The 19,584-nt window shown below is 46.6% G+C and overlaps 2 protein-coding genes across 2 annotated transcripts; both read left to right on the forward strand.

Annotated features, from left to right (window-relative positions):
- The first annotated feature begins 6,048 nt into the window (after window positions 1-6,048).
- hepacamb (hepatic and glial cell adhesion molecule b) lies at window positions 6,049-12,021 on the forward strand. Its single transcript, XM_077011063.1, has 7 exons — window positions 6,049-6,186; window positions 8,292-8,633; window positions 9,067-9,348; window positions 9,772-9,865; window positions 9,979-10,067; window positions 10,317-10,387; window positions 10,768-12,021. The coding sequence occupies exons 1-7, from the start codon at window positions 6,099-6,101 to the stop codon at window positions 11,098-11,100; spliced, it is 1,299 nt and encodes a 432-aa protein (XP_076867178.1). The 5' UTR covers window positions 6,049-6,098; the 3' UTR covers window positions 11,101-12,021.
- Window positions 12,022-12,649: 628 nt separating this feature from the next.
- ccdc15 (coiled-coil domain containing 15) lies at window positions 12,650-19,218 on the forward strand. Its single transcript, XM_077011066.1, has 10 exons — window positions 12,650-13,136; window positions 13,274-13,423; window positions 13,563-13,745; window positions 13,823-13,939; window positions 14,044-14,208; window positions 14,450-14,563; window positions 15,566-15,669; window positions 17,167-17,349; window positions 17,646-17,794; window positions 18,528-19,218. The coding sequence occupies exons 1-10, from the start codon at window positions 12,945-12,947 to the stop codon at window positions 18,632-18,634; spliced, it is 1,464 nt and encodes a 487-aa protein (XP_076867181.1). The 5' UTR covers window positions 12,650-12,944; the 3' UTR covers window positions 18,635-19,218.
- Window positions 19,219-19,584: the final 366 nt, after the last annotated feature.

The following is a 19,584-nucleotide window of genomic DNA, read 5'->3' on the forward strand; positions in this document are numbered from 1 at the left end:
CCGATGCTTCTGGGTGTATTTTGTTCATATGTTCACCCGAGTAAAGAATTTGTCATTTTGAAAAATGGACTGACCAGAAACAAGAAAATATGTTAGGGACATTTTATCTATAAAATAAATAAAATTCTCTAATCTCAGTTTTCTAAGAATCTCTGTCCCTGATGCACTAAGAGAAAACAATTCACACGATAGGGACAGAAATTCAATTCACATGATGGGGACAGTTGGGTTCTCTAACCCTAACCCTAACCCAGGGCTAATTTTCAATATATTTTGACAAGTTTGGTCAATCAAAATCAGGAAACGAAGCATTTTCTTGAAAAGATGTAGAAAATTTAGAGTAAAATCTGAAATATGTCATTCATCAGATCGTTAAATAGATAGTTAAACCATCAAAGATGGTATCATAATAAGCTAATGTGCAGTCAGCTCACGATATCTGCTAGTGACCGTGTGCTTCTAACTAATCTATATTTTAGGTGCAACGATGGGCGCAACGAAGCACATCTCTCTGGCAACTCACTTGAAAACCACGCTTGAATGATGTCCTAATAGCTCACGGCCCACGGGAAGTTTTTCTTCATAAACTGAGCAAATCGTTCTCCTTCGTCATTATCATCATCCTCACTTCCCCTCCGTGCATGGGTTTGGTTTTGTATGTTTTTATTACAAAGCAGTAGATGCTAATTTGATTATGCATTATCACAGTCCACCAATCACAATGGCCAGGACACAGCAGTAGGCGGGGCAGGACGCAGCAGTAGGTGGGGCAGGACACAGCAGTAGGCGGAGCACAGCAATAGGCGGGGCAATTCTATTGTAATAATTCTTTTCACATCTATTTGTTTGTTCTCCCTATACACACCTGCTCCTTCCTCACCTGCCTTTATACTTAACAGCAGCTGCTAGATGCTACATGAGGTCTAGGCACAGAATATGAGAGAATACTGTAAAACAAGTCACACGATTCACACAAGACACATGTGAGTGTGACAGGGAGCTCGGAGCCATGTTTACGCAGGACGCTGCCTCAGGGAAGTATCTCTATGGGCAGGCAGACAGCCTCAAAAATAAACAGTCGCGGTCATAAAGGTTAAGTCGGAGCAAAATAAAAAATGAAAATACGAGTGTGTACCACGGAGACACACAAAACAAGCTCTTTCCTAGACAAGTCGGTCTGAGTGCGCCAGCCGAACGAGGGGCCTTACGTTGCACCGGAGCCTCTTGGCCCACTTGACGCCTACACAGTCTCCCACTCGCGCCCCCACTCGCGCCCCCACTCGCGCCCCCACTCGCGCCCCCACTCGCGCTGACATGTCCAGGGACTCGGCTGGGGGGTGGGAGGGTTATGAAATATGCATTCCCCTCTGTTTCCAATAGCAACGCGGTCCGCCGATCAGCCTGTGCGCGCGGCGTCCTGTCTCTCCCGGCCGTGGTGGATCTACTGCCGAGACCGCACTTAACCGACAGACGTGTATGAGGGGCTGGCAACATTAAGCTCCATCGCCTACGCTGGCTTTCATGTGACGGGCTGCTAAAGTGATCGCATGCAGTGGGAGGCTGTGGGAGCCGCGCCTGTCTAAACGCCTCCCTGCGTTTCTACCGTATGCAAGCGAACTTACTTTTGTCGGGTCTGCAAACCCTGTTGAATACATGAAGCTGGTTCAAAGCCAGACAAGATCTCACATGGATGTAGGAATGCACGAGGCCTCTGGAGGATGAACCCCCCCCCCCCCCCCCACACACACACACACACCCACCCAGCACAGTCTGAGAGAGTGAGGTTGCAGTAGGTCGGTGTTGATGTCAGCGCGTGTTCCTCATGGCTCTCTTCATCTGCTCACTCGTCTGCAGGACTTCTCAACTCCGTATTGCCCTCACCGGCTTCCTCGTTCAATCTCCCAGTGGGCGGTGTTTGTGGACACCTGAGCTCCTTTTGAGAAGTGACCTCTGCTAATGAACACCACAGGGAGCCATCTTGTTCCCATAACATGGTCATAACATGGATGTCACTCAGCTTCTGAAAATGGCGACCTTCACTCTGGCCATGTAGCCCAAGCTTGGCCGTCTCCAGAAGGGCTGCAGAGTGCCTTCTTGCTGGGTAGGGCTGTATCACCATGCTATGCAGTGAGAGCTGTCTCTGTGATTAAGGGTGCATATTGAAGAGGGCTTACCACCCTTTCCCTTCTAGCGTTAACTCCAGTTGAGGCACACGGCCTCATCCAAATGTCCATGGATCTGTCCCACTAACAGTGACCTCGTTGGACTTTGGAGGTGGTCCACCATCAGCCTGTTGGTGGGTAGGTGCTACCTACGTTTGCCATGTATGGTGCCAGATCTCTTGCCACTGTTGCCATGTTGCTGTGTGCCTCTCCCCTGCTTTCTCCATGCTGATCCCCCACACTGTCACTAGATCCTCCACACTGCCACCAGATCCTCCACACTGCCACTAGATCCTTCACGCTGCCACTAGATCCTTCATGCTCCCACTAGATCTTCCACACTGCCACTAGATCCTTCACGCTGCCACTAGATCCTTCATGCTCCCACTAGATCTTCCACACTGTCACTAGATCCTCCACACTGTCACTAGATCCTTCATGCTCCCACTAGATCTTCCACACTGCCACTAGATCCTCCACACTGTCACTAGATCCTTCATGCTCCCACTAGATCTTCCACACTGCCACTAGATCCTTCACGCTGCCACTAGATCCTTCATGCTCCCACTAGATCCTCCACACTGCCACTAGATCCTCCACACTGCCACTAGATCCTCCATGCTCCCACTAGATCCTCCACACTGCCACTGGCTCTTTCATGGTCCTTAACAAGGCCTCAATCCCTTCTTCAGCAGTTTCTAGACTTTGTGTCTCCTCTTCCAGTAGCTCACTAAGTTTGTCAGGACAAAGAAGCTTTGTTCTCTGAGTTCGTGGACTGAGATAATGCATCCCATTCCTGACACCAACATGACAACAGACATCGCTCTGAATTTTGGGAATAGATATGTTATATTAAGCTTGACAATGACCACAGAACTGGTGGTCTGACCCTACTGCCACAAAACAGGAAACTGTTTCCTGACTTACATCACATTATCTTCTTGTCTGTGTGAAAATTTGAGCTTGTTTCATCCACTGATATACAATGAAAGGACTGAAAGCCATCACCAGAATGCCAGTTAACAGAGATAATGAACCAAGATATCAGAGAGGTTTTTTTCAAGACTCAAAGGCAAAATGTAAGTATGAGAAAAGCATTACACTAAATTAAGTTAATAACCTCAGGTTAGTAATTCGCCCGTCTGGTTTATCATGTGTCGTGATGTGCCCTGGGTCTAAACTTTCTATAGGGCTGCCATAAACAGGACAGCTCCATCTAGACTAATGAATGGATCTTGTCTTGATAAAGATAATGCTCTATATCACAACAAGAAAGTGGATTTTACCTTCATTTGTACTCTAAGCTAGCACGCTATCCCACACATCTAGTTGCCTTGAGTTGCTAGTGGTCTTAAGAGGCACATAATGTCTCATGCCTTGTGGTTTGTCTATATAAAGTGGTAGACGGACAAGCAATGAAGCTCACTGAGCATTTAGACCTTGTTTGTGACTGATAATTCAGGAATTCAGAGGATACTGAAGATCAGTGATGGGCATATGAAGGTTAGCAAACATTCTAGAGAGCTACAAAGGGTTTTGCCGCTTGAGATTACATTCATACGTGCATCAAACATGCCATGAATTAATTCTAAAGTACATGTTGATAGCCTCAAATAATTTGCCTTAAAATGTATCCTTTTGTGTTAATGCTTTAAGAAGAAAATAGAAAATGCATCGGGGAATGTAAAATCGGCCTGTCTCTTTGTCTTTCTCCACCTCCTAGACCTTGTTTTCTGATCTGTATATATTGCTGGCTGTGTGTGAATACAGCAGGATAATCCAGTAATCATGAATAACTCCCATGAAACCTGTGAGGGTTCTTTTCCACAGCGGATCCAGATCGAGGACCCAGACAAACCATTCTCGCCTTACCGCCTGTGTGAAACATGCCAAGATTTGTGTCAGTGTCAGAACTACTCAGTACATATATATGTATGTGTGTGTGTGATCGACAGTTTGGAGTTTTCTAAAAGTGGTTTTGGCCTGGTGACGGCACGGTAAAGGCACTGAGAGGACACATACATGCTACATGGATTATATGTAAGAAAGCAAACCAGCCTGCCAAATGTTAAGACAGACCGAGCCATCTTGAGCCATCTGTTACAACCAGATGGTGGTAAAACAAACACAAAAAAAAGAGACAGAAGAAGAAGGTGTTTAGTCTTTGGCCTCCAGCAGGCGGCTCTGTGGAATATTCATGGCTGTATTTCATGGTCATATGCTCTCTCACCTGTGCTTTTATTTTTTTACAAAATCATTTTAGGGACCATTTAAGCCACACTAAAACCAGAAGAGGGCAATGTAGTCCACATGTCCATTTAAGAACATCGTTCTGTTACCATAAAATGTAATCACTGACTGACACTGACATACTGCAACCTGCAAGGGAAGAAGCTTTGGATATACTTTGTCTTTTTTCCATAAACTCCACAAATAAACGGATCTCAGTTATTCTCCTGAGAATGTGTCTGCTCCGTAGACAGCTTCAGCGAACCGAGGAACATAAACGGACGTGTCCTTCTCAAGAGCTTCACAGGACGAAAACCCCCCTGGCGTCTTTCTCTGTGCATGTACAACTAGATGAGCTTTTCTCCAAGAACATCACAGGAAATATTGTGTAGGCAGAATGGTTGAACTTCACCACACTACACTGCTGCTAATGTAGTTTTGACGACAGAAGATTTTCAAGAGGTGCAAAGTGAGGCTGGTTGTGTAACCCTAAAACCAGCATTCCATTTCAGGCCAGACAGCATCTTAGAAACATTTATAGTCATCATTCTTGGCTAATGAAATTAGGCTTCACAAATGATGATAAACTGTACTTGTACATATCATCCAAATCTATGTTTCATTCCAGTCTAACGGAGAACAATTGAATTCTTTTGAAGTCCATCGACCTCTTTTGCCTGACCAGGCTTTCATTTCAAATAAGATCTGCCCACAATACATTCTGTTATCCCACTTAGTCCATTTTACGCCAACATAAGGGCGGGTATTGTCATTAAACACTGTTCTCAGATCAGTTTTCGGTTTATCTTTGAATGATGTACAGGTGACGAAACTGATCCTGAATCACAGCAGAAACATTTCAGCTCCATTTGGCATATCTTGCCTCCCCCTGCCGATGAAGCTATGAATTGTGGGATAGCGGCAGGTTTCAGAAACAACAGCGACTGTACTTCACAGTAACCAGGGCTCAAGTACTGTTTCTGTCGCCCTCGTTTAGATGGACTGTTTACTTAGGATGTGTGGGCAGGGCGTGGACAGGACAGTGACTGAAACACACTCTTGCCTACTGTATTCTTGGAATAGCTGTGATGATTTTAAGCTCATGAAGACAGGAGCCAGAAAGCTATGTCGTGCTCTTCTGCCTGTTTAATTAATTTTGTTTATGTTGTTTATTTACTTAATTTACTTTTGATAACCGGGCAGGGCTTGCTTCTGATTTTATGACTTTTTCCTCTGGATAATTGTAATTCAATTCTTTGAAAGACATTGATTTTTTTCAAGAGTGTATTATTGTGCTCATGAAAAAGGATCCTATCATATGCAACATCCCACATTTATTCCTGAGTGACCACTCCTAGCCACAGAAACATGAAAAAACACATAGAGTGCAATGGCACACACATCACATTGTGCAGACACACAGTGGTGTGTGAGACACACATAAAGCTACAAAAACTCACAAACTCTGTGTGCGCACACACACACGCGTGTGTGTGTCTGAGTGTCTGTGCGCGCATTGTGTGTGTGTGTGTGTGTGTGTGTGTGTGTGTGTGTGTGTCTGTAAAGCCGTGCCATAGCCCGGCCTCTGGAGGAGCGGCTGGGCTCTCACTTGGGGGGGGGGGGGGGGGGGGGGGGGGGGGGGGGATGTGCTCGGTGTGGACAAACCATGCTGATTGTTGGGGGTAGAGTGTGAGCGTTAGAGCCACGATGAAGGCCAGGAGACGGACTCGCTCCGGGACGCGGGACGCTCCCACCCTCGCCCTCCTCCGCTGCGCCCTCCTCCTCTTCCTGCCAGGTAAGAGGAGCACGGCTCCTTCTTCTCCCCTGACACTGTCAGTTAAAGCCAGACTGCTCTGCAGGATCCGTCCTGTGCCCACAGTGGGGATCGCCGGAGGCGGCTGCAGGATCCGTCCTGTGCCCACAGTGGGGATCGCCGGAGGCGGCAGGAAACGCAAGCGCTTTGTTTTGGATAAGTGTTTCCCAAAGGAATTTGAAAAGTTTATGACACTCAGAGTCTGTGATTCCAAGGAGGCTTGTCTGGATGATTTCTGTATAAGTTTAGTCAGTGGTATAATAATTAAATAAACCTCTGTTTAATTTTTATTAATTTTACTAAAGCATTCATGCATAAGTTAGAAAATGCAATACTTAAAACAAATGAATGTAATCTAAAAAATTTTAACTTTAAGAAGATTTGATCTTCTTAAGGTTTCCAGACTCAAATAATCCATACAGAATAATCTGAACATCTAGACAGCACTCAATCAGCCCTTTGTTTGCAACATTTCTAGGGTAGTTAGTGTAGTCGTTAGTGCTGATGCTGTCTCTGGCTGGTGTAAACTAGATTTGTCCCCAGAGGACAATAAAGCACTGAGATGAGGAGACGCTGGGAGCCAAACAGGAAACGTCTCTCGCGGCGCGCTTCATACTCCCATTCACCACCGCAGGAAGGGTCTGCGCCGGCCTCCGGGCCCCAGCTAGCCTCCGGGCCCCAGCTAGCCTCTGGGCCCCAGCTAACCTCTGCGCCCCAACTAGCCTGCAGGACCCAGCTAGCCTCCGCGCCCCAGCTAGCCTCCGCGCCCCAGCTAGCCTCCGCGCCCCAGCTAGCCAGCAGGACCCAGCTAGCCTTTGCTCCCGAGCTAGCCTCCGGGCCCCAGCTAGCCTCTGCGCCCCAGCTAGCCTCCGCGCCCCAGCTAGCCTCCGGGCCCCAGCTAGCCTCTGCGCCCCAGCTAGCCTCCGCGCCCCAGCTAGCCTCCGGGCCCCAGCTAGCCTCTGCGCCCCAGCTAGCCTCCGGGCCCCAGCTAGCCTCTGCGCCCCAGCTAGCCTCCGCACCCGAGCTAGCCTCCACACCACGCCCGCTTCTGAAGTCGCTCTCGATGGATTACTGTCCAATGTTGTCATGGGCGGCGGAGGCCCCCCCGTGCGCTCCTGCCCCTTTGGCAGCCCTGACTCGCGCCTTGCTCTGAGGCTGGGGGACAGGGTGGGGTGTGTGGGGGTGAGGGCGGCAGTCCAAACAATCTCGCCTTTTGTACTCGCGGCCCCAATCGTCCGCTCTCGCGCCAAGAGCCGTTGCCACAGAGACGGACGTCCCCCACACTGGCTTGCATTTCGCAACGCTGAAAAGCGTGTCAGTACCCGCTCTACTATATTAAACCTCATTAAGGCATTTTTGCCCTTTGCCAGCGCATTAGTCTCTGTGTCTGTCAGGCACTTTAATAACTTTAGAGGAAAGTATTCGATCCGACATCAGACACTATTTCCAGGCTGCGCCATATTGATACCTCTGCTTCCATTTTAGTTATATCGCAGCTCATCGCTGCCCACTAACCCCTCTAACACCCCCCCCCCCCCCCCCCAACCCTCATGGTTCAATCTGGTGAGTGCTGTCCCAGATCAGTGGGCGTAGCCGTGCTCCAGGGTAGCAGCTGAGCACGTGTGGAGACGTGGAGACGTCTCGCTGCAGTCAGCAGCACGCTCATTAAAGCAGGCGGGTTAAGTGCCGGCTTCACGCCATGTGGGAGGAAGACGATGGGGGAATGCAAGAAAGGCCGAAACTTTCCGGGGTTCATTTCAAATCATTAGCTCTCATTTTTCATCAGCCAGAAAATCAGATGTGTATCGTGTCCAAATTTACATTTACATTTACGGCATTTGGCAGACACCCTTATCCAGACACCCTTTTTTATCTCATTTTTATACAAGTGAGCAATTGAGGGTTAAGAGCCTTGCTCAGGGGCACTTCAGTCATGGCCTCAGGTCTGGGAATCGAACCCACGACCCTCCGGTCACAAGACCAGTTCCCTACCACCAGACCATGACTGCCTAAATCAACAGTCAACACATGAGCACTTAACCTGCCACCCCCCCCCCCCCCCCCCCCCCCCCGCCCCTGGTATGTAGGGTGCATCGAAGGTGTGAACATCACCAGTCTGAGCACTCTGATCAGGGGCACGGTGGGAGGAGAAGCACTGCTCTCCGTCCGTTACTCCAGCACCAGCTCGGACCCGCCCGTCATCAAGTGGCAGCTGAAGAGGGACAAACCCGTCACCGTGGTCCAGTCCATCGGCACGGAGATCATCGGCAACCTGCGGACGGAGTACCGAGACCGCGTGTTGGTGTTTGAGAACGGCACGCTCCTGCTCCACAACCTGAAGCTCTCCGACGAGGGAACGTACGAAGTGGAGATCTCCATCACCGATGACATCTTCCCGGGAGAAGGCAGAATTGACCTCACAGTAGATGGTACATCTATTTCTATAAAATGAAATGTACACCAATCTACTCAATTAAAATTCAATCATAATAAAAGAGCCATCAACAAAAGTAAAGTAGTACTACTTAAAGTAGCACTTCCAGCCAAGACACAGATACCAATTAACATGATGTAGAAGCCACCAATTAGCATGTTCTAAATTGCATAATGTGAGTAGAAGGTTTAATGCTCTTGATACCAAACTGGTAGCATTTGTGGCCTATTTCTTAAGGATTAAATATAACTGTACAACAGTCACCCAGCATGTTATTACACAGATGTTGTGGTGTTCTCGCTTACGTACATCTGTTGATGTTTTCTAAGCTATTAAAAGACCTAAAAGACCTTCTCAGGTGTAGAACGTTACCCCAGCAATCATTAGTGGAAGTCACTAATATTTCACGGGCTGGCGTTCATTTGCAGAGCCAATATCCAGACCGCGCGTGGCCGTGGTCACAGCCACAGTCCTGGAACTGACCGAGCACTTCACGCTGAACTGCTCCCACGATCTGGGCACCAAGGCTGTCTACAGCTGGAAGAAGGGCGGCAATCCTCTGGCCAACGACAGCCGCCTGCTGTTGACCCCCGACCAGAAGGTCCTGACCATCGCACGAGTACTGATGGTGGATGACGACGTCTACTCCTGCCTGGCAGAGAACCCCATTAGCAGCGTGAAGAGCCTCCCGCTTAAACTCACAGTGTACAGTGAGTGAGGAGCATGCAAGAGACGCCAGACACACTCTCACTGGAAACCAGTCTGAAAGTCAAACGTAGAATGATACTTAACCCACAGAGGTCTAACACATCACTGGTCATTTCAAAAGTAAATTCAATAAATAATACTATATACACTGAACTACGTATCATATTCAGCAACGAACAACTTTTAAAAATGTATTATGTGGTTTTGAAAACTATTGTTATCTTTTTTTTTTAGAATTGATCATTCATGAATCATGTTCATTCACAAAATAATTCATCACGGCCACAAGTTTCAGCTAAAATTAACTGCATTACAGGAAAATAAATCAGTTTAAATATATACACTACATATATATTTTATATTTTATATATCTGTTGACCAGATCTTGAATATAACTGGACTAAGATGCTTATCCGTCTTTACAGAAAGAAGTTCACTTTACATCATACTGTCCACGGGGGGCATCTTTCTTTTAATCACCTTGGTAACCGTCTGTGCCTGCTGGAAACCATCAAAAAAGTCAGAAATCCTGTTTAACTTTTCTACACCTGACCACAATGAACTGCAACAATGAATAGTCTCTCCTCCCCTAATGTCTAACAGTGCAGTTTTTGTCATGATCTCTGTTGCAGGAAAAAGAAACAAAGTATGAAGGCAAATATTCTGACCCTCAGATCAGACCCTCAGAACTCTGATATAATTCACGACGACAGGTCTGAAGGTAAAACAGGTGTTGTTGATGCTAACAGTGAAAGCTAGTGAGGGTGACTTAGCACAGTTCAGTTGCTTAATTCTAATAATTGCATTTTGTTCATGTTGTCTTTTAATAGATCTAATCGTATTGTGGAAAAACACATATATAACAGAGCAGACCTGCATATTTGTAATTATATCATTGCAATACTGCATATATTAATGGATGTCACATCTTTTAAGATTCATAGATTGGTGTGCATATTTGCATATTTAGATGATGTCGTTCCAATAATGACGGAGCATGAGCGCAGAAATCCAGTGTCGCTTTACATCCTGAAAGAGAAGGTACGATAATATTTCCATCACAAAATCAAGACCACTATTTAGCACACTTGTGTCCAGAAATACCCTTAGCTAAGTGCATAATAGTGCACTAGCCCAGTGTGGTTCATGATTCAGCCTATGATTCAGCCAGCAGCACATATTAGACAAAACTGTCCACATAGTATCCTAGAGTTTCTGCTTAGACATTACATCCATGCTTACTGTATAGGTGGAAATACATACTGGGTCATGGGTCATTTTATATTTATACATGATTGAAGTGATTATTCACAGTGTAGTCGAGTGGTAGGAGCCACAGGCAAAGAGAACCATAGAGAGCAGAACAGGTCTAGATGACAGAATGGCCGTGGGAGTGAAAGTGTGCCTGTCTGTCCTGCTAGGACCCTCCCGTCGGTGACACACCGTCGTTGTGCCAGTCGTGCACGGCTGACGGCAACAGCCCACCAAGCTACGGCAGCCCCGCGGCCCCTCCTCCGTCCAGCTCACCGGAGCTACCGGCGCGTTCCTCCCGCCGCTACCCCCGCACTCCCACCAACTCACCCCCCGTGCACCACCCCCGGAAGCAGAGCCGGAGCCCCCCCGCACCCTCCCCGCCTCGCACCCATGGCCCCGCCCGCTCACCCCGTTCGCCCCGCCCTCCCGCCCCTCCGAAGAGGCAGTCCTCGGAGCCGTCCGGCCTCGAGGCGACGTGTGGCGACCTGCCCACAACCTGAATGGCCCACCGATCAAGGCCGTGTGCTGCTCTGAGAAAGCGAGGGCCTTTCTGTGTGCTTGCTTTTGTTTATTAGACAGAAATGTAAATATGTAGATATGCAAAATACCTGCTTTACACGTTTTTTCAAGAGTGTTAGTATTTTTTATTTCCTTTCAATTTTCCTGTCCTTTCCTTTCCTGTCGTCCATTGAAAAAAGGTTTTAGAAGCAGTTGCTTCAGTGTAACTGTTTGAAACTTATCGTCTGTTTTGGTCTGAAATACTGTATTTGAGCCCTTACTGTTATGTTTAAAATTATTATCCATTGACATTTTCATATTCAGATAATTTTTGGTGAATTACAACAAGTAGAAATATATTTACCAAGACTCACCTAATTTGTTGAGAAATCCAAAAAAATACCCAGAAAAAATGCAGGAAAATATATCTCTAGTAAGCTGTTTTGAAGAATTCATCTGGGAGTCTTAACAATGCTGAAGTTTATCGTGTTTTTGACAGTGGATCGGCAGATGAAAGGATGTGTTCTTTGTGCTGACTTTGATATGACTTGTGAATGAACATTATTTATTCAGGGATTTGAGTTTCAAGAATGGTTGACTTCATTTTCTGTGTAGTGACTGTGAGTATAAAGACTATAGCTCTCAATAGGATTTTTTATTGATTTAGGTTTGTTCTGTTTTAATAGTACGTACTACACGCACTGTTACTCGAGCACTTTCAAAGAAATTCAGGTTCCCTTTGCTCTAATATGGACAGTCACTGTTCAATGACACCTGAGCACCAGAACGGCCTTTCTCCCTTTCCAACTTTATCCTATTGCATTAGAATTGTCATTAAGGGCTGGTTAGTGTACAGTCTGCATAAATTGCAAAGGCCGGTGGACTGTTGAAGCGGAAATAAATCATTTGATTCTCCAACCGTACCGTGTGGTCCGCAGTGTTATTGATGGCAACACATTGAGCGTTATGTAACGCTGCCGGGTAAATGGAGTTCATGCCGTTCCCTCTCTGGAAGAATGTGTCTGCTGAATCATACGAAAGGAACAGTAGCCGCTTTGTGGCGAGGCACTGATGGTGAGAGCAAGCATTGTTCAGGGTTGCATGCAGCCCTCGTATTGATTCATGCACATGCAAAAATTTACAAGCTGGAAAGAATGACACAAATAGCTGCTTTATTATCACATGGGATCAACCTTAAATAAATACATACATACATAGCCTACATAGCCTTATAGATGGATAAATAATCTTGTTGTCCTGTGTAGCACATTCCTGTCACCTAATCTACAGAACATTTTGACATGACAGGTGGTAGTCTAATTCTAACAACATTACAAAATACGTTTTAGAGAATAATTATGGCCATTTAACTGAGAATTGAATAAATCAGAAATGAATTGGGCCGGAACTGATATGCAGCAGCTAACGTTTCCCTTAGGACAGCATTTGAGAAGGCACGCCGCAAACTCCTGTGTTTAAATGACAACCCAGGAGGCGAATGAAATCTCGTCTTTTCTACAGCCAGCCAATGAGATTGAGAGTGGGCGGCAACGGCTGGTTGCGATGCTGATGGTGCGACTGTAAACAATGTTTTATTGTAGTTACGGCAGTAGTGTCGGGGAGAATGTCTTTAAAATATACATATTCCTGCTGTAATATTTAATGGGTTTATCAGTCACGCTGTTATTTACTATGTATAATAAGTTACGGAGCTAAATGGTTGATAGAAGGAAGTATTAGAACCAAGTACAAGCTCGTTAACCTACCTAACCGACCATACAGTGATCTGTTTATCCGGAGTTACCTGCTGGCGGGTTTGAGTTATCCGGTTAACAAAGTTACAAACATGTATCCGTCAAGAAACGTTAAAAGGAGCGACACAAATCCGAAGCCTCGTGAGAAGGATGGTGGGAATACGTTAATGTCCAAAAACCGGCGAAAGGCCAAAGAAAACACGGTTTTGGCTGAGAGGAACCCCGCTGTGGTGGCGGTGGGCGCATGGGTGGAGACGGGGGACGTGGACCAGGAGCACCCGGCGGTAAGAGCCGGTCCGGCGGACTGGTGTGGGACTAACGCCCCTTATAGCGACCCCTGCTGGCGCTTATGGAGTACGTGGGGTAGCGTTTGAGAGAGCCGGGTGTAGTGAATGTTCCTGTCCCCCTCCGGTCGTGACAGGTCCGCGCTCTGCTCACAGAGGAGCTGCAGGAAGGCCGCCGTCGGGAGAAGGAGGAGAGACTGCGGCAGTTTCAGGACGCGGTGCGCAGGCGGGTGTCGCACCAGGCCCGAGTCCGAAAACAGCGGCAGCTGCACAAAACATACCAAATGGTGAGTTGTGTGAGTTTATGTTAAAATTAAATATTCACAACTCTGGGAGCTTTTTGCTGTGAATTAATTTGAACTTGATCAGAGACTGATGTGCGCTGACATCAAGTGTGTGTTCCTACACTGTTGTGCTGTTGTCTAGGCTGAGAGAGAGAGCAGAGCCGTCCAGCAGACCAGTACCGCCGCCCAGCGCCTCGCACCTCGCACGAGTCAGTTCCCTTCTTGGCCACCACGGGAGCTGGCCGTCCGCAGCCCTGGCTCGCGCTGGGTTGAGCCTCAAGATGTCACCTCTAGCAGTGATGACACTAACGAGTGTCCCAGCCAGGTGAGGGAGGGGCAGCACCATGCTTGAGTTCACGTCAAGGGCCGTGGCGGGTTGTACATATTGTTTTGTTTTCACAGCTTAGCCAAGTCATGAGGCAGGTGAGGCGTCGACTGGCTGGTCGTCAGACTGTCCAGGACGGGGAGGAGCTGTCTGGGCTTCCAGGGGGGAAATGGAAGGTGTCTCCAGCAAGAGACGTGAGTGCCTAGCGCTTAATCAGCGATTGGTCTACAGGATCCCCACACACACACACACACACACACACAGCTGTGAACTAATGCTGCTACTGATTGTGTGGCAGAAGCCCGTGTCCTGTGTCGGGAGAGCGGTGGATGATGAGGAAGACGAAGAGGAAAGTGACGGAGGACTCGGGGAACAGGACGAGATTTCGTTAGCTGGGCAACACGATAGGCCGCTTCGGATGCAGGGCCACAGTAGCAAGACAGTCGCATTTCAGAATGACCCGGTAGGACAATCTGAGCCAGGCTTGATTTTATAGTGTCATCTCCATCACTTGCTATTTGTACACTAGGAGTAGTGATGTACTATAATCTTCCGTGAAAAAACACCAGGGATTATTGGAACGTTTAACCAAAAACCACAAAAGGTATTGTTAAAAGAGACCGTGTACTTTCCCATAACACTAGCCGCCCAGTGCTGACTTTCAGTCCTGGAGCAGCCCTTAACTCTGCATCCATTTGGATTAGGTGGGCATGGGGCTGCCAAGAGGGCTACATCCCATTGGCCTGCCCGGAGGAACCAACCACCAATCAGCTTGGGACCTGTGGCCAGGGGCGGAGCAAGAGGAGCTAAAGCGACAGGTGACGAGCGTGAGCTGTGTTCATCTCCTGGAATGGAGCCGTGCTGCTCGCTTCTCCGTTTAGTAACACACACACACACACACACACACACACACACACTAGTCAGCCCTACACGTTCACCACTGCACAAACGCCTAATTTTCAAGACTGTTCAGTTGTTTTAACTTGGAGATACTGCAGTCTTATTGTGATGTACTGCAGCAGGTAAAGCAGGTGCTCCATCTCCCCACTCACGTGAGGTGAGCTTCTCCACAGCAGAGCCAGAATGTCCGTTTCAAGTTTAGTCGCCGTCTGAAGTTAACTGGCTAAGGCAGCGTGTAGGCGGACGTTTTGCTAATAATGCCACAGCCGAGCCGTTTCTTCAGAACCCTGAGATGTGCCAGACATGAAGTGAATATCATTCATATCACTGCTCAGACTTCCTGTCATGTTGTTAATAGACCTACATTACAGGCCATTCAGAGCATCACCAGGAGCATTTTAGGCATAAACAATGCAGCTGTACTAACAACACCCTCAGACTGGAATGTACATGATGTCATGTAACAAAGAATATCTGAAGTAGCCTACATTAACATGTTGTTTTTGTTTTGTTTTTACTTAATGATTATGAAAAAAATGTTCCTCTAAAGGGTTAGATGACTGCATGGCACTCACATATGCCTTTTTAAGCTACAATCCTTGGTCTCTTTAGCAAGTTTAGGGCATGTATGTAGTCTATGTCTAGAAATGACAAGTTTAAGCGTTACATTTAAGTCCTCATTTGTCTTCATTGCCATGTTTTATCAACGCTGTGGGATTATAAAATAACGTTTTTCTGCACAGCCCTCTGGACCTACCAGAGGTCCCTGTTTTCCTTTAGCCTAGTTCCCAGTAGGTCTGTAGCAGAGATTGAGTATCCTTAATGACTTGGTGCAGGTGTGTGGGGAGATCTGAGATGTGTGGACAGTCTGATGGCTCTTGAGGACTGGACTTCAAACGTGTAATTCTTTGTCCATGCAGAGACAGTCTCAGTTCCTCATGTACCGGCGTCTCTTCATGGACATGGAGCGTGAGCAGGTGAAAGAACAGCAGCGTCACAGGAAACACTTGAGAAGGATAGCTAGGTGACTGTTGCTAGGTGACACACACACACACACACACACACACACACACACACACGCGCGCATGCAGGGTTTCTCTTCACTGGCTAACTTTATGCTATACCCCTGATCCTTTATATGTATTCAGATATATGTGGTCAGAAACAGTGGTTCACTGGTGTTTCCGATCATGAGTGTTCGCATGATTGTTCGTGTCACGCTGTTTTCAGCCCCTTTTCCTCTTCATTCAACAACCCCCCCCCCCCCCCCCCCCCCCCACGTCTACCTCATTCTGAACTCTGTTCTCTCACGGTGAAATGATTCACACAACTTATTCTGTCTTTCCCATATAGCCACGGGTGGAACTGTGTAATTTCTAGGGATGCACCGAAATGAAAATTCTTAGCCGAAACCGAAAACCGAAAATTAGGAAACCAAGGCCGAAAGCCGAAAACCGAAACACCGAAATACATTATGCCAATTATTAGTAACATTGGATTTATGGCTAACCTCACTAAAAATCAAGGCATTGCTATTCAAAGAATAAATAAACTACAAAATTTGATTTGAAAATATTTATTTAGCACTGACATTACAGTAATGCATATTATAAAATAAAATTAGTGGTGGGCCGTTAACGACGATAACGCTGACAACGGCCGACCACTAATTAAATTTAACTCGCTTGCAGACCGTTTTTATCTGAGAGGATAAATATATGTATTTTATACGAGTTAAATTTAATTATAACTGACTGGCCTGAAAGATAAATATAAATTCTCTCATAAAAACGTGACGTGAGTTGCAACAACATTAAACAGCTCAGGTAAACACGCTTCTGAGAAATGTCGTCTGCTCGGCAAAACATAACGGGGCTCAATGTGCTCTATTAGCCTACGAAATCCCACATCCTCTACGACAGAGAACGGCTGATCGTCTAGGCAACGAGTTCCATAATTTTTGGTGTAATGTCCTTTGCCTTGGCGCCATCACTGGAAAACTTTTTTGCTAGCTTTATCCAAATAAACACGTGCAGGTGGCGATTTTTGCTTGCGTCATCACAGCACATTCTTTCGGCCGTGTTGTTTCGGTGATGAAAGTATTTCGGCCGAAAACCGAAAATGCAAATTTAAGCCATTTCGGCCGAAAATTTTCGGTGGCCGAATTTTCGGTGCATCCCTAGTAATTTCCATTTAAAAATTTGGTTCAAACCAGACAGACTGAGAAAACATGGCAGGAAAGGTTGTTTATATGATCTTTTAAAATGTTGTCAAATTCTTGTATAGACAAGCGTCTGACAACATTTTTGCAGTTGGAAGATGGCTTACACGATTGCACCGCAACAGTTGCATTAAGACATCTATAACACACACCACTTCTAATTAGTCTTCTAATTGTTATTTTTCTCCTGCTTCACTTGCAATTTTAACATTTAAAGTACAAAAAAAAATCCACCAAAAATGTTCTTCGTTCAGTGGGTGGTGGTGGTCAGCCATCTTTTTCCTTCCCTTGGGCCTGTAGTATTAAGGCACAGAAGGAGCTGCTGAGGAGAGAGGAGGAGAGGCGGCTGGAGGAGGAGGAGGGGAGGGACGTGGCTGAGAGGGAGCGCCTGGCGCTGCAGCGCCTCCTGCTGGAGGAGGAGGAGGAGACGGCGCAGGGGGTCAAGAGGAGAGCCGAGGCAGAGAAGGTCAAAGAGACCACCAGGTGACTGTTGCCTAGTAACAACGACTCCCGTTCCAGGAAGGCCCACAGATCTTTCCCACAATGCCCGCCGCACCACGCTCTTCAGATCGGCTCACGAGCGACTTGGCAGTTTGGGTGCCGGTATGATGAAGCGATGTAGATGTGCTAGAGCGGGCAGGACGGTAAACGGTGCAGTGGTGTGACCTTTGCCTAAAACGTGTGACCTTTGTTAAACGTGTGGTGTTAAACGTGTGACCTTTGTTAAAGGTGTGGTGTTAAAGGTGTGGTGTTAAACGTGTGGTGTTGGCCCCTGGCAGGTATGTGGAGGCCCTGCGGGTGCAGATGAAGGAGAGGTTGGAGCAGGAGGGGGTGGAGCTTCCCCCGCTCTGTTGCTGCGGTGACGGCTTCTGGGACTCGCACCCTGACACATGTGCCAATAACTGCCCCTTTTATCACAATCCAAAAGGTAGGCCACACCCCCACACCTTAGCTCCACCTATTTATGGTGGACTTATTTATCAGCTATTTCTGGTGATGAGTCACAAAATAAGGATATGCATCATTTATTGTCAACTGTGTGAAAACCTATTTAATATGTACATTCAAAATGACATTATGTATAATTTGTAATAAACATTTTACTGAAATTTCATTTGAGTTTTGAAGGCAAGATGTATAGATAAGATGCAAGCAACCAAAGAAAAGTGGCTTTAGCTCTGTTGCATTTATGTTTTTTATTAACTATAAACTTTGAAAAGATGCCTGTCCAACATTCATGGCGTTTCTCGCAGTGCTTGCTAAACATGATAAACGTCTAAGAAGTCATAATTGTCCAGAGAAAATGCCATAGAATGTGCCGATCCTGTATGAGTTATTGCTACAGCTATGAGTTGCTCCAGTTGAGTTTGTTAGCACGTGCCGAACTCCTCTCGGGCACCATGCATGCCTTTGACAGCCAGCCACCGTGTCCTCACTCAGACCACACAACCAAACAACCAAAGAACAAGCAACCAAACAACAAACATTGTATTTGTTCCTCAAGACCTTTGTCAAGGTGTGCATGTCTGAAGCTGGTGGCCTGGTATAAGCGAGGTTAACGCCTCTTGACCCACTAACCCACAGACACCCTCCCCTCCCGACCATCTTGACCACACTGCGCTATCAGTTTCTAAAGGTGCTGATTGATTTTTCCCCTGCAGGCTACGCTCAGGCCCTGTACTCTGTTCTACTCAGCTGTGACCCAGCCGAAGGTTGCGCCGGCCACAGGAGTCGCGCGTGGAGAGTCGCCCCCGTGAGCACGTTGTAGCCCTGGATGTGACCTCACAGTAACTCTGGACTCGGGTGATCTGGTCTCCCACCGTCTTATTTAGGTTAACATCTGGCTGCCTATCAGTTTATCAGGCAACGGCAACAGTGAGATATTTGGGCACCAGGCATCACAAATGCCCCCGCATTCAGGTCACTGAGGTATAAAAAGGCAGAATCTGATGCACTATGTACAATAGATTTAAACTTGTTTTTGTGTCCATTTAGATCATAACAGATTTCCTGGAAAATTATTGATTTCCATGTTTCTGTCTAGTATGGTGTTAAGCCATTTCTGATATATTTACAGCAAAGCTACTTGAGCTGTCGTTTTGTTTTTTCTAGTACATTGAAAATAATGGGATACACTGATGTTTGTACATGTTTTGGTACGGCCTGACAATTTTAAGGAGTGAAATTAAAGTGTGCACCGTCACACCACAACTGGTGTAGTTCTTCATTGACAAACTGCCACTGGGTCTCATTAAACACGACGAACGAATTTGTCCCCCGATTGTTGATTGAAATTTTCATATTAGTTAGTAAAACCCTCAAAATGTTGGTTTTCCTTGCAGACCGATTTGATTGCGTTTTCAAAAAATAATTTAATTTAGTAACTAAAACCATTCAAATAGTGAAAGTAAAACTACTAGAAGGGACGAGTCAAAATGTCACAATGTAATGCAACTAATGGCCGATTTCTCGGGATTACAAGGAAGCGTATCACCGTCGTTATCCGGATCGATACCCGACAAAGCCTCCACAAATAGTGCTGCTGCTGCGTTCATCCAAGCAAGATAAGCTTGATGGAGGATTTTCTCTCGTTTGTGCAATTGCTTGGCGAAGTGAGCTGATCCTCTTTTTTTACATTTAAGCTTCATGTCAAAACAGGCAGGTCCTCCTGATCATTTGGACCGCTCTTGGTAGTGTAGAGATTTTCTAGGCCCGAAA

Source organism: Brachyhypopomus gauderio, chromosome 7 (genome assembly GCF_052324685.1).
Source record: "Brachyhypopomus gauderio isolate BG-103 chromosome 7, BGAUD_0.2, whole genome shotgun sequence".
Taxonomy (NCBI): domain Eukaryota; kingdom Metazoa; phylum Chordata; class Actinopteri; order Gymnotiformes; family Hypopomidae; genus Brachyhypopomus; species Brachyhypopomus gauderio.

What these genes read in the sequence shown, in the direction of transcription:
- hepacamb (XM_077011063.1), top strand. Translation starts at nt 6,099, where the DNA reads ATGAAGGCCAGGAGACGGACTCGCTCCGGGACGCGGGACGCTCCCACC. An exon ending in CCTCCTCCTCTTCCTGCCAG is followed by an intron (nt 6,187 to 8,291) that starts GTAAGAGGAGCA and finishes CCTGGTATGTAG; the next exon opens with GGTGCATCGAAGGTGTGAAC. An exon ending in TGCTGGAAACCATCAAAAAA is followed by an intron (nt 9,866 to 9,978) that starts GTCAGAAATCCT and finishes TCTCTGTTGCAG; the next exon opens with GAAAAAGAAACAAAGTATGA.
- ccdc15 (XM_077011066.1), top strand. Translation starts at nt 12,945, where the DNA reads ATGTATCCGTCAAGAAACGTTAAAAGGAGCGACACAAATCCGAAGCCT. An exon ending in CTAACGAGTGTCCCAGCCAG is followed by an intron (nt 13,746 to 13,822) that starts GTGAGGGAGGGG and finishes TTGTTTTCACAG; the next exon opens with CTTAGCCAAGTCATGAGGCA. An exon ending in AAGAGGAGCTAAAGCGACAG is followed by an intron (nt 14,564 to 15,565) that starts GTGACGAGCGTG and finishes TTGTCCATGCAG; the next exon opens with AGACAGTCTCAGTTCCTCAT.